We start from the raw sequence: 14,959 nt of genomic DNA, 5'->3' as shown, positions 1-14,959 counted from the left end.
CTTCATATCTCGAGCAAGCATCACTGACTGCGTGGTGTATGCAGGAAGGGCGGGTAATACTGATTTTGCAAGTGTCTTATCATCCTTCATATACATTAGAATAAAAGGATAAAAAAATAATAAACTTTGATTTGTATTTAAAGGATTAAAATCCTCTCATATGACCTTATTTTATATGAGAGGATTCATTAATTTCTTATTCATGTCCTTTTATTAATTTATTTTAAGAATAGTTTTTTTTATAATGTTTTGATAAAATTATCAATTAAAAATTAAACCAATCACATACTTAGTGGGGTCATCCTTTCCAAATACGAGTCATAAAACATGGTCTAGCTGTACGTACGTTCACATAATTTTTTTAAAGCGATGCAGAAAATGAACATTTTTTCTGCTACTCGATCCCTCTTACACACAAACAAACGAAAGAACCAAAATATTACTTTACATAAATTAATTTTGCTATCAAAGTCACGACGGAATTCAAAAGAATATTTATAAATACTTGCACGTAATGACATAACACGCAATGAATTTGACCTCTTACACTTCTAAAAGAATATACATATCATTTAATTTTGAATTTGGCATCACTTAAGATTAAACATTATAGTGATCGATTTTATAAGACTTTTCATTAACAAAATAAATTTTATATAAATGGCCACTTCCCTACGTCACTAATAGAAGTAGTCACCCACCCTCCTCCTTTCATACTACAAATTTTTTATTTATTTAATGTTTAAAATAATAATCACTTTTTCAATAATGTATATATTTTATGTTAGTATATAAGCATCATGCATTGTTTCAACTCCATCAAAGAAACTATTACTACATTAGAGAACAGAAAGCTAGCCACCACAATGAGTTATTTGAGCATGGCAGAGAAGAAGCCTCATGCGAATTGTATACCTTACCCAGCTCAGGGCCACATAACTCCAATGCTCAAACTAGCGAAGCTCCTCCACTTCAGAGGGTTTCACATCACTTTCGTTAACACAGAGTTCAACCATAAACGCCTTCTTAAATCTCAGGGTCCAAATTCCCTGAACGGCTTCCCTTCTTTCCGTTTTGAAACTATCCCCGACGGTCTACCAGAGTCTGATGTGGATGCCACACAGGATACACCTTCCCTGTGTGACTCCGTCAGAAAAACATGCTTAACTCCATTCAAGAACCTCCTTCACAAACTCAACAACGCCACAAATATCCCTCCTGTTACGTGCATAGTTTCTGATGGTGTCATGTGTAAGTTAATTTCATCAGTAATACATTTATTCATGTTCAACAGTAATGATTCAAGAACATGACAGAGGATCTTCAGAATTTATGAGTTTCACATAAACATACCTTTATCCATAATTGCGGAAGAACTTTGATGGTGAGATCCTTTCTCTGAGTCTTTACCCTTCACTGTTCTTGTATCTTCTTTGATAGGGATAGAATACAACTATCATAGGCAGACCCAGATGGAGCGTTCTTTCTTGTCAGAGACACTTACACAGAAAACTGACCATATAACACTTATGTAACTGCACCTATCAGCAGTTACTCTTTTAATAACTTCCCTTTACTGTCAATTACCATTATGCCCTTTTATTAATTAAATCAACTGACACTTAATATTATACATGAGACACAATAAGTTTTACATTCTCCCACTTGACTCATGTCATGAGGTGTCCCTTCATGATTTAATCAACATTCATTATAATGCGCATTTATTAGGCTAAAGGTTCCATACATTGACTTCATCATAATTCATTATTAGAAATAAAATCAACAAGAGTCATGGCGGTTGTATGCTATCAAGTCGGCATAGTCCCTTCCATGTACTACTATATTGACTCTTCTTCCTAACATGATACTTTAATAGGAAGTACACATTATGTCCAACAATAATGTCTTCATAATGGACCACAAATATTTTCAATATCATCACATATACTTGCATGCATTCATAAATTGAAAATAAGACAATAATAGAAACATATATTCATCAATGAGCTCAGAGTGTCAACACTTAATACATAACAATAATTATCATCATTCATTAGCTGACATAATGCCCATTCTACATACATGATCAGTAAATGTCTTGGGCGGTAATCCCTTCGTCAAGGGATCAGCTATCATAAGATCGGTGCTAATATGCTCTATAGACACTCTTTGTTTCTGAACCTCTTCTTTAACGGCAAAGTACTTTAATTCCATATGTTTAGCACCTTTGGAATATTTGTCGTTTTTAGAAAAGAAGACAGCTGCGGAATTATCACAATAAATTTTCAGCGGCTTTTCAATATTGTCGACCAATCCAAGCCCTGAAATAAAGTTCCGTAGCCATTTAGCCTGAATTGTGGCTTCAAAGCATGCCACAAATTCAGCTTCCATAGTGGACACAACTATTACAGTCTGCTTCGCACTTTTCCATGATATAGCTCCTTCAGCTAAAAGATACAGGTAACCACATGTAGACTTTCTTGTGTCTACGCATCCTGCAAAATCTGAATCTGTGTATCCAATCACTCCAAGGTTGCTAGACCTTCTATAAGTAAGCATGTGACCTTTAGTTCCTTGCAAATATCTCAGAACTTTCTTTGCTGCTTTCCAGTGATCCATACCGGGATTACTTTGGTATCTACCCAACATCCCAACTGCAAAGCTAATATCTGGTCTCGTACAAGTTTGAGCATACATTAAACTCCCAACTAATGATGCATACGGAATTGCCTCCATTTCTTTTCGTTCCAATTCACTTTTAGGACATTGCATGAGACTAAACTTATCTCCTTTCTGAATTGGAACTAGAGACGATGAGCAGTTTTCCATTCTGAATCTCTCTAGAACTTTATTAATATATGCTTTCTGAGACAAACCTAACAGTCCTTGTGATCTATCACAGAATATTTCTATTCCTATCACATAAGCTGCCTCACCCATATCTTTCATTTCGAAGTTACTAGAGAGAAACTTCTTAGTCTCATTCAAAAGACCAAGATCGTTAGTTGCAAGCAAAATATCATCAACATACAGAACCAATAAGATGAACTTGCTCCCACTGATCTTCAGATATATACATCGATCAACGATGTTTTCTTTAAATCCAAAGGAAACAACGGTATCATTGAACTTAAGGTACCATTGCCGTGAAGCTTGTTTAAGTCCGTATATTGACTTCTTAAGTTTGCACACCATGTGCTCTTTACCCTTTTCTATGAACCCCGTTGGTTGGTCCATGTACACATCTTCATCTAAATTTCCATTTAGAAAAGCGGTTTTCACATCCATTTGGTGTAACTCTAGATCATAATGAGCCACCAATGCCATAATAATTCTTAACGAATCCTTCTTTGAAACTGGTGAAAAAGTTTCTTTATAGTCAATGCCATCTTTCTGAGTGAATCCCTTTGCAACTAGTCTGGCCTTGTAACGTTCCAAGTTACCATGAGAGTCACGTTTGGTCTTAAAGACCCATTTACAACCAACTCTCTTGCACCCTTCTGGTAACTCAACAAGATCCCAGACCTTATTCTGTTCCATAGATTTCAACTCATCTTTCATAGCATCTAACCATTTATCACCATTTTCACCATTCATGGCTTGTGAAAACGTTACTGGATCATCCTGAATACCCATGTCAAATTCAGACTCTTGTAGATATACCACATAATCATTAGAAATAGCAGGTCTCCTTTCTCTTTGAGATCTTCTTAATGCTATTTGTTGTGGTTCTTCTACTATGGGTTCATTCGGTTCATCAACAATGATCTCTTCATGAGTAGTGGGATCATTAACTTGTCCTTCATTATTATTGATTGGTTCAATAACATAAGGAACAATAACTTTACTAGAGCTACAAGGTAATGGAACTTGTACTCTCACTTCATGAATATCCACTTTACGTGGTGTTTCACTCCCACTAACTTCACCATTCTCAATGAACCTTGCATTTCCAGATTCAATTATCCTTGTAGTATGATAAGGACAGTAAAATCTATACCCTTTCGATTTTTCTGGATAACCAATGAAATAACCACTGATTGTTCTTGCATCCAGTTTCTTTTCTTGCGGATTGTAATATCTAATCTCTGCCTGACAACCCCAAACATGCAGGTGTCTTATACTAGGTTTCCTTCCAGTCCAAAGTTCAAAAGGAGTCTTTAGAACTGACTTACTAGGAACCCTATTCAATACGTACATGGCAGTTTTTAGAGCATAAGTCCACAATGAAACAGGTAAAGAAGAATTACTTAACATACTCCTAACCATATCCAGTAAGGTCCTATTACGCCTTTCTGATACACCATTTTGTTGCGGTGTACCGGGCATTGTGTATTGAGCACAAATACCACGCTTTTCCAGAAATTTAGCAAATGGGCCCGGATGTTGTCCACTTTCATCATACCTTCCATAATATTCACCACCTCTATCAGACCTGACAATCTTCACCTTTCTGTCTAATTGCCTTTCAACTTCATTAATATAAATCTCCAAAGCATTTGCAGCTTGAGACTTATCATGCAGCAAATAGACATAACCATAACGTGAATAATCATCAATGAAAGTGATAAAATATTTTTCTTTATTGAAAGCATTAACATCAAACGGACCACATACATCAGTGTGTATAATTTCAAGAAGCTGAGTGCTCCTTGTGGCTCCTTTCTTTGTGTGTTTTGTTTGTTTTCCTTTAATACAATCCACACAAATATTTAAATCAGTAAAGTCTAAATCCGGAAGGATTTCATTATTTACCAATCTTTTCATCCTTTCTTTGGAAATATGTCCCAAACGTTTGTGCCACAAGTAAGCAGAACATTCATTAATTAAGGCACGTTTAGTACCAACATTATGATGCAGAGTCATAAGTGTTTCAGCATAAAGATTATCAAGACATAATTTATATAATCCATCACATAAAGTACCATTACCAATCAAATGATTGTGCTTGTACAAACTGAAACTACCACTACCAAATTTAAAAGAGTAACCAGCAACATCAAGTTTGGAAATTGAAACCAAATTCCTAGATATACTAGGTACATAAAGAGTTTCACATAAATCAAAATGAAATCCACTATCGAGAATTAAACGGTAAGTCCCAACAGCTTCCACCGGAACTTTCACTCTATTGCCCATAAGGACAAACTTTTCATTTGGCTTTGTGGTTTGGGTCATAAGAAATCCCTGCATTGTATTAGAAACATGAGTAGTACAACCAGAATCAATCCACCAAGTATTATAAGGAACTTCAGCCAGGTTTGATTCATAACATACATAAGCACTAGGCTTACCTTTCTTTTCGAACCAAGCCTTACGTTTCAGGCAATCCTTTTTGAAATGCCCTTCCTTTTTACAGAAATGACACCTCATCTTTGCATTACTTTCCTTTTTGTGGATTTTAGAAGAAGAGGCCTCATTCACTTTAAGGGGTCCTCCTCCTCCTCCTTTCTTCTCATGCTTCTTTCCTTCATTCTTTTCAGCTCCTTGATGCTTTACATAATTGATAGAATGAGCTCCCTGATTCTTAAGTCTGGTTTCCTCCTGAACTAACATACTGTGCAATTCATGCACATTCCATTTGTCTTTCATGGTATTATAGTTCATTTGGAAAGGACCATACTCAGACGGTAATGAGTTCAATACGAACTGCACCAGGAAGTTCTCATCCACAGCCATTCCCAATGCTTTCAGTTTTGCCGCAATGCTTGTCATTTCAATAACATGCTCATGCATAGTACGCGAACCATCAAACTTCATGGTGGTCAGTGTACTCATAAGTGTCCCAGCAAGAGACTTATCAGCTGTTTGGGAGCGTTCTTCCACAAGTTTCATCATTTCGATGGCACTTTCAGTTTGTGGAAGAGCTGACTTAATGTTGCTTGCAATGCTCATTTTCATGTACATCAAACTTAATCTGTTAGATCTTTCCCAGTTCTTAAAATGGTCCCTTTCATCCTCAGTGCTTTCATCAGTAATAGCACCAGGTATCTCTTCTCTAAGAGCCATATCCATATCCATTACCCCAAGGTAAAATTGGATTTGCTCTTTCCATTCAGAGAAGTTTAGCCCATTAAAAACTGTAACAGTTGAGAGCATGGAATGTGTAGCAACCGGTACTGCGAGGAATAACATTTAAACATTAATGCTTTGAGTCATACATGTCACATACTAACATACTTCACAGATTCAAACATTCTAACTTAAATGCATATCAATGTTCACCTTTGGGGATCCATTAACATACAACATTAACTATAATGATGCTATAAGAATTTCACATAATTTGGCAATGATGCATACCCCTATCATAAATATTTGTCATCTTTGGATGTCCAAATGTGAGAAAATATGCCAACAATACCAACATCCATGTTCATTTTATAAAACAAATAATCAACCTTTGGGTTGATCCCTAACTGTTCTATAATAATGAACTTCAATATACCACAACCAGAAAATTATATCATACTATTCATAGCATCACAGTCATGGTAATTGAAATAAAATTCATAATATTTGGAATTAAAATAACTCTTCAAAATTTGGCCACTTTGGTGACTGACAAATCTACCATAATTAATTCCAAAATTTTAATATTTCATGAACAATAATAGGATTAAATTTTCACATTTAATTTTAATCCAATCACATCACATAATCAAATTCATTACTGTATATATATATATATATATATATATAAACATTAACTTCAACGAAAACGAAAAACATGAATTACCCTTTACGTTAATATGAATTTGATGGTTTTCGATAATGTAAACATGAATATCCATTAATCCCGAGCACAGAATCCATTCAATATGCATTCGGTTTCGTCTTTTGTGAATTCAAAATTTGCATCAGAACTCAATTTTCTATTCAAAACCAAATGGACACAAAAATCGAGAATGACAAATTCTTAAAACCAAGAATGGCAAATTCTTTTCATACGGTTAATTGATTCAAAAATATCAAGTAATCCAACAATGATGCACGTCACGTCCAAAACAACATGAATTATCACGGTTTCTCCCATTACAAGAACTGCACTTCTTTGTCCATTAATTCAAAGGCTTTCCGTAGACACAAAAAACCGAGGTCTTTAATTCAAAATGAATGTGTTGAAACCGTGAATCTTTATCATGGTAAATGAATATGGAAAACCGTGCGAATACAACTTTATTAATGGATATGGAAAACCGAAATGCACAGTGCAAATGATACATAAATCGTTATGTTTTCCAACTTTTCATACGCAAAAATTGAGAAGTAACCCTAACTTTTCATGAATCAATAATCCATTCATAATTATTTATGAAAAAACATAAATTCTTAAACACATGCTCTGATACCACATGTAAGTCATTAGGCCTGATCTTGTGGTTGGTGAAAACGCAGTTCTTCCTATGGAGTTTGTCACAGAGACAAAAAAGAGAGGTCTATTGTCAAATTGGTGTCCTCAAGAGGAAGTGTTAGCTCACCCAGCAATTGGAGGATTCTTGACACACAGTGGTTGGAATTCAACAATTGAAAGTTTATGTAATGGAGTGCCAGTTATATGTTGGCCTTTCTTTTCTGAGCAACCAACTAATTATCGATTTTGCTGTGTTGTTTTAAGAAAAGTAAAAGAAGAGGAAAAGAGGGTTGAAAGTGTTGTGCAGAGAATACACATAACTTTTATTGAATAACTCTTTAAATAGAGTTAAAGTCTAACTGAACAAATCAGATATCTCCTTATTTGTAGGCATGAATAATAACATCCTAATCTTAACAAACAGAATCAGCAACATATCAAATTTGAAATATTAAAACAGAAAATAACAAACTCCTAAAATCTAAATAAAATATCCCACTTTGCAGCTTTTGTAGGCATACTTTCAACAAATCTCCTCCTTGCCTTAATAGCTGCAAACACTTAGTTTAAATCTCAAAGCTTCAAATCTGGCTTTTGGGAGAGCTTTTGTTAAAATATCTGCACTTTGATCTTCAGATTTGCAATACAATAGCTTGACTTCACCTTCTTTCTGCACTTCTCTTAAGAAAAACAACTTGATCTTAAAATGCTTAGTTTTGCCATGAAAAACAGGATTATTTGAAATTGAAATAGCGGCTTGATTATCAACAAAGATCTGCGTTGGCTCATTTTGCTCCATATGTAAATCAGCAAGTACATTTCTCAGCCAAATTGCTTGATTCACAGCCGCAGTGGCTGCCACATATTCTGCCTCTGCAGTGCTTTGAGTTACAATATCTTGTTTTTTTGAACACCATGAAAAAACTCCTGATCCAAAACTGAAACAATAACCAGTTGTGCTTCTCATGTCATCAATTGAGCCTCCCCAATCACTATCAGAATATCCATGAAGCTCAAAATTCTGAAAGTGATAATACTTAACACCATAATCTATAGTGCCCTTAATATATCTCACAATCCTTTTGGTGGCTTGAAAATGCACTTCACTAGCACAATGCATGAACCTTGAAAGTATACTTACTGCAAATACAATGTCAGGCCTAGTTGCAGTAAGGTACATTAAGCAACCAATTAGACTTCTGTAATGATGTTCATCAACTTTATCAGCTCCATCATCCTTGCTAAATTTCTCCTTGTGGTCCATTGGAGTAGAAGTGCTTTTGCAGTCCTCCATATGAATTTTTTTTAGTATTTCCTTTGCATACTTCTTTTGGCTTATAAAGACTCCATCATGATCTTGCTTCACCTCTATTCCCAAGAAAAAAGTCATCAAGCCAAGGTCTGTCATTTCAAACACTTGAAGCATTTCATCTTTAAACTCCTGCATTAGCTTTTCATCATTTCCTGTTACAAGCATATCGTCAACATAGATTGAAACTGTAATTAAATTAGCATCTGACAGCTTCACATATAATGTTGCATCGTTTGGACTTTTGATGAATCCAAGACTTTGAAGATGATCATCTATTCTGCTGTACCAGGCCCTGGGAGCCTGTTTAAGACCATACAAAGCCTTTTTTAGCTTGTAGACCTTATCCTCTTGTCCCTTGACTAGAAATCCCTCTGGTTGCTCCACAAATATCTCCTCCTGCAAATAACCATTTAAGAAGGCAGACTTTACATCTAAATGGTAAACTTTCCATCCCTTATGTGCAGTCAAGGCAAGCAGCATTCTAATTGTATCAAGGCGTGCAACTGGAGCAAATGTTTCTGAAAATTCTACTCCAAACATCTGAGCATATCCCTTCACCACTAACCTAGCCTTGTATTTATTTATAGAACCATCTGCATTAAGTTTGGTTCTATAAACCCATTTGACACCTATAGGCTGCTTGTGTTGAGGTCTGTCCACTAACTCCCACATGTCATTTTTTTTGATCATCTTTAGCTCTTCCTTCATAGCATCTACCCACTTGTCATCCTTCCCTGCTTCTTTGAGATCTGCAGGTTCTAGAACAGCTACATTACTCCTTTCATAAATTTCAGATAGCGGTCTTGTACCTCTGACTGGAATGTCATCTATATCATCATCAAAGTATTGTGGAATTTTTGGCAACTCATTTATTGTCTCTTCCCATTTCCATTGTTTGTCTTCCATGAATTTAACATCTCTACTTACAAGAATTTTTCCATTTTGTGGTTGGAAAATTCTATAAGCTTTGGAAGTACTACTGTATCCAATGAAAACTCCAGGTTCTGCCTTTTTATCAAGTTTGTCTCTTTTAACCTGTGGAACAAAAGAAAAACAAACACAACCAAAAATTTTTAAATTTTGTAAATCTGGTTTGTAACCAAACCAGGCTTCAAATGGAGTTTTTTTCTGCAGAACTCTTGTAGAGAGTCTATTTAGCAAGAAGACTGCAGTGTTTGCAGCCTCTGCCCACAATTTTTTTGGCAGCTCCTTTTCATGTAGCATGCACCTTGTCATCTCTATAATGCTTCTATTCTTTCTCTCACTTACACCGTTCTGTTGTGGGGTATAAGGTGTTGTAAGTTGGTGCTCAATTCCAGACTCTTCACAAAATTTTTCAAAAACATCATTTGTATATTCTTTCCCATTATCTGACCTTATTGTCTTCAATTTGCAATTACTTTGATTTTCCACCAATGCTTTATATTTCCAGAAAATGTTAGCAACCTCAGATTTGGACTTGAAGAAATAAATCCAACAAAATCTAGTACAGTCATCAATAAATATAATATAATATCTATTATCATTTAAAGATGATGTTCTCTGAGGTCCTCCAACGTCTGTATGTACCAGTTGCAGTTTTTGTGTTGCTCTCCATGCTGTTTGAGGAAATGATTTTCTGACTTGCTTGCCATATTGACAAGCCTCACAATCATCCATCTTGTCTTCAATCAATGACACACCTTTCACCAAGGCTTGTTTCTGCATGTATAGAAGTCCAGCAAGATGGAAATGTCCAAGCCTTTTGTGCCATAATTTAGTGTTGCTGACAGTACTTGAAAAAGCTAATTGCTCCTCCTCCATCATATTAAGAGCATAGCTTTTAGCTTTCATTTTCACCTTAAATATATCTCTTCCTTCTGTATCTTTGATCAAGCACCATTTGTCTTCAAATATGACTTTCAAGCCTTTTTCAACAAGCTGTGCAACACTAAGCAGATTTTGATCTATGTCAGGAACATATAAGACATCAGAAACATGTTTCAAACCTGTTAAGCTTTCTATAGCAACTGTCCCTTTTCCCTTGACTGATATGAAATCACCATTTCCAATTTTTACTTTGGAAACGATGGTGTTGTCAAGCTCAATAAACAACTTTTTGTCATTGGTCATATGGTTTGTGCAGCCGCTGTCTATTAACCATGAATCACTGGAACTGTTGCTTGTAGCAAAGCATGTTGCAACAAAGAGTTGTTCATCTTGCTCATCTGTGGACACCTTTGCCTCTTCCAGTTTAGACTTGCAGATCCGCTCTACGTGTCCTATATTGCCACATTTTCTACACTCGACATCTGGCCTCCACCAACATTTTCTTTGAGGGTGATTTGTTTTTTTGCAGTGTGGACAAGGTGGAAAAGTCTCATATTGCTGCTTGTTGGAGCCTTCACCCCTCTCACTCTTCCATTTGTTGTTATTCTTATCTTTGCCTCCTCCAGAATTTTGTGTTTTTATATGAAAAGCACCTTGTACCTCCTCCTCTTGTCTCATTTTTCTTCTCTGTTCCTGTGCCTGCAAAGCATTTAATAGTTCTGCCAAGGAAATACTTGACATATCCTTTGAGTTCTCCAGAGATGCAATTGTGGCTTCAAACTTTTCAGGAATTGTAACTAAATTTTTTTGAACAATTCTAGAATCTGAAATCAGTACCAAGAAGTCTTACATTGTTGACTATACCAAGAAGCCTGTTGGAGTATTCCTGAATTGTTTCTGATTCCTTCATCCTTTGCATCTCAAATTCTCGGATCAGATTCAACACTTGCATCCCTTTAACCTTCTCATTTCCATCGTACTCTTGCTTCAAAAAATCCCAAATCTCGTGGGCTGTTTTCAATGTCATTATTCTGGTGAGAATAGTGGATGATACATCAGCAAATAAGGTTGCTCTTGCTTTTGATTTTCTCTGCTTCCTCTCTTTGTGGTTTCTGATTTGAGCCATAGTAGGATTATCAGGCAAGGTTGGAATTTCGTATTCTTGTTCAACAGCTTCCCAAAGGTCACTTGCATCAAGATAAGCTTCCATTCTAACAGCCCAGAGGTGATAATTTTGACCATCAAATACTGGAAGCGCAATTGGAATGGATGAACCTTCTAAATTCATTCTGAAAAGGTTTTGTGTGTGTTTGTGTTTGTGTTTAGGAATTGTGGTTGGGCTTGTCACTCAGTCTCACAGATCCCTCAGAATAGTAGCTCTGATACCAATTTGTTGTTTTAAGAAAAGTAAAAGAAGAGGAAAAGAGGGTTGAAAGTGTTGTGCAGAGAATACACATAACTTTTATTGAATAACTCTTTAAATAGAGTTAAAGTCTAACTGAACAAATCAGATATCTCATTATTTGTAGGCATGAATAATAACATCCTAATCTTAACAAACAGAATCAGCAACATATCAAATTTGAAATACTAAAACAGAAAATAACAAACTCCTAAAATCTAAATAAAATATCCCACTTTGCAGCTTTTGTAGGCATACTTTCAACATGCTGCAAGGAATGGGGGATTGGGTTGCAGATAGGAGGTGATGATGTTAAGAGGAATAGAGTTGAGAGCCTTGTGAGAGAGTTGATGGAGGGGCAGCAGGGAAAAGTGTTGACCAAGAAAGCCTTGGAATGGAAGAAATTGGCAGAAGATGTCGCCATTCACAAAGATGGATCTTCATTTATGAATTTTGATAACATGGTTCGTCAAGTTCTTTTGAGTGAGAACTTGAAATCAAGTTAGACCACAATGGAGTTGTCTGCGCATCTAATCTTGGAATTTGAATTTCATTTGTAGTACTTCCCCATTCAAGGAGGCTAGTTAATACTTGTCATTTTAAGTGTTTCGTATATGTTAGAGGCATAATAAATCCTATTCCCTATGATTTTCAGAAGCATATTATTTCTTCTCTCCATTGTACGTTATTTCACCATTTTTTTATGGGCCAACGACGTTAGATATAAGACACCGAATGTTGTGATGTCAGCAATTATACCGGTCGTACAAGTAATAAAGTGTGAGTAAAGTATCATCATATGAAGATTAATGCATCAAATACTATTCTCACTATTTCCTTTAATTTGGACATATCGATTTATGTAGGAAGAGTAATTTTGAATAAGAATGAAAATAAAAACAATTGTAATTAATAATAATTTCAGACTAAGAATAAAGATGAGTAAAAAAATGAATTAAGACTTTAATAACTAAAACTGTAGCTGAAAATTATTTCATCTCAGATCCTCCAAGAGTAGTTTAACTTAATTTCAATAGTAATTCATCTCAGATATTTCAAACAATTCATCTTCTAAAATTAGTTGGTTAAATCTTAATGTCTTAGTGACTTTAACCTTTTTCCTAATTAGAATCTTAATGTCTTAGTGATTCTTCTCAGTATAAGCATTAAACTCAATGAATTATAAAGTCTGCAACTCAAGCAAGTTTATGCTTAGATCATGCAAGAATTGGTATTTTACCCCTGTTAGGATTAGAATCCCAATATGTCGATTGTGAATCCTAACACTCAAATCCCTATATGAGTGATAAATTCATACAGGGATATAGAAATTAATGCAAGGTAAAACACAAATAACTAAAACAATTTATTAAAGAAACAAAATTAAACCATAAATAAGATTCACGCCGGATCTATATCCCTAACTACAAATGAAAATTATCAAGACATAGATGGCTTAAAGAAAATAAAGAATGAAAATAAAACAGATGAAATCATGAAGAAGAAGAAGAAAAGAAGAATTCAAAGATGATTGATATCCATCAAGCTTCCTTTTATATGAAGTTCTCTATCTCTAGCTATGGTATTTGATGTTCTACTTCTTCCACTGTGTCCAACCCCCTTTCTCTCGTGCTCCAAAATGCCCCTTTTTGATTTCTCTGAATTCCCTTTTTTATATGAAGAAGCGGTATCTTTTTAAGTCCCCTATCAAATATGATCCAAAATTTCAATTAAATCCAAAATTGCCATAAAATGAAAAGATTCTTTTTTGTTTTATTTAAAATTCAAATCTTCAGTGTAACTTTTGCGAAAGCGAGAAAGTGGCAAATTAAAACGTCATTTTGTGAGAGAAAATGGCGCCTTTGGCGCCACTGCATTCATTTTAATCACAGCACGCGGATTAGAGCTTCTAGCGCCATTTTGTGAGAGGAAATGGCATCTTTGGCACCACCGTATTCGTCTTCACAAAAGTGTTAGACTTTTGGTGCCTTTGAAGCCAAATTGTGAGAGAGATTGGTGCCATGAGCTTTCTTTTGCAGGACTTTGTCTTTCCAATTGGTATTCTTTAACGAGAAAATTTCCTACATAACATAATAATTTCATGAAAGTATTCCTGAAAAAGAATTAATAGTTAAATCACATCTTTCATGTGTTTTGGTTGAATTTAGATCAATTAAGTGCTAAATTTGACCCGTAATACATAGTGAATTGGACACACATCACTGAACAAAAAGCAACATGCAGAGAGAAGGAATATTGGAAATATAATGGTATACTCTGATACCACTTGTTGGAAATACAATAACGAAGAGCAATATTATTATATCAAACTTTTAGAGAGACGTAACACAAGTATTACAACACTATTCTCTATTTATGTTTATCAGAAATCTCTTTCTTTTTCTCTCACAAATGTTTCAACACTTTATTTTCTCACACTTTTACACACTTTCTAACTTTCTATTCTTTCATCTAATGCCTAACATACTATATATATATATATGTGTGTGTGTGTGTGTGTGTGTGTGTACATGAAAGAGTTTAACTTGAACTTGACAACCTATTACAACCGCTAGCCACGATCTTTGACTATTCTTGCAACTTTGTAGTCTTCAAATTGGTTTTGACAACTTATAATAGCCACAAATTGTTCAACACCTTTGACCACTTCAATCTCCAAATTATATATATATATATATATATATATATATATATATATATATAAGGCTTCATAATGTTTCTAAGGATAAACTTGACAACATATTTGGATAATATTACAACTTATCTTCTTCTAGAGTCTTTAATTTTCCATAGGTTTCCACAAGCATCCATATTCTTCTACAACTTTTGACTTCCACGATATTTTAAATACTTCTAGCATGATGGAGATTAGAGATAATATGGCAAAGTCTAAATTTGATTTCTAACACTCCCCCTCAAATTTGACTTTACATGCCAATCATATTTTATGGAACACATTTGTCCGGTGGCTTCGGGACTGGTGGAAGATAAACAATCTTTATCGGTGTTTGTGGCATCTCCGGTACATACATGATCTCTGCTAAATTTGACCAAGTAA

The 14,959-nt window shown here is 35.0% G+C and overlaps 1 protein-coding gene across 1 annotated transcript; it reads left to right on the top strand.

Annotated features, from left to right (window-relative positions):
- Positions 1-866: 866 nt before the first annotated feature.
- LOC133291661 (7-deoxyloganetin glucosyltransferase-like) lies at positions 867-12,386 on the top strand. Its single transcript, XM_061489961.1, has 3 exons — positions 867-1,251; positions 7,366-7,613; positions 12,156-12,386. Exons 1-3 carry the CDS (start codon positions 867-869, stop codon positions 12,384-12,386), a joined length of 864 nt encoding a protein of 287 aa, XP_061345945.1.
- Positions 12,387-14,959: the final 2,573 nt, after the last annotated feature.

Source organism: Gastrolobium bilobum, unplaced genomic scaffold, assembly GCF_033153095.1.
Source record: "Gastrolobium bilobum isolate Gb01-03AN ecotype WA unplaced genomic scaffold, APGP_CSIRO_Gbil_v1 utg1076, whole genome shotgun sequence".
NCBI classification, from domain to species: Eukaryota; Viridiplantae; Streptophyta; class Magnoliopsida; order Fabales; family Fabaceae; genus Gastrolobium; species Gastrolobium bilobum.
The sequence above is the reverse complement of the archived record's forward strand: the minus strand, read 5'-3'. Positions and strand labels throughout refer to the sequence as shown.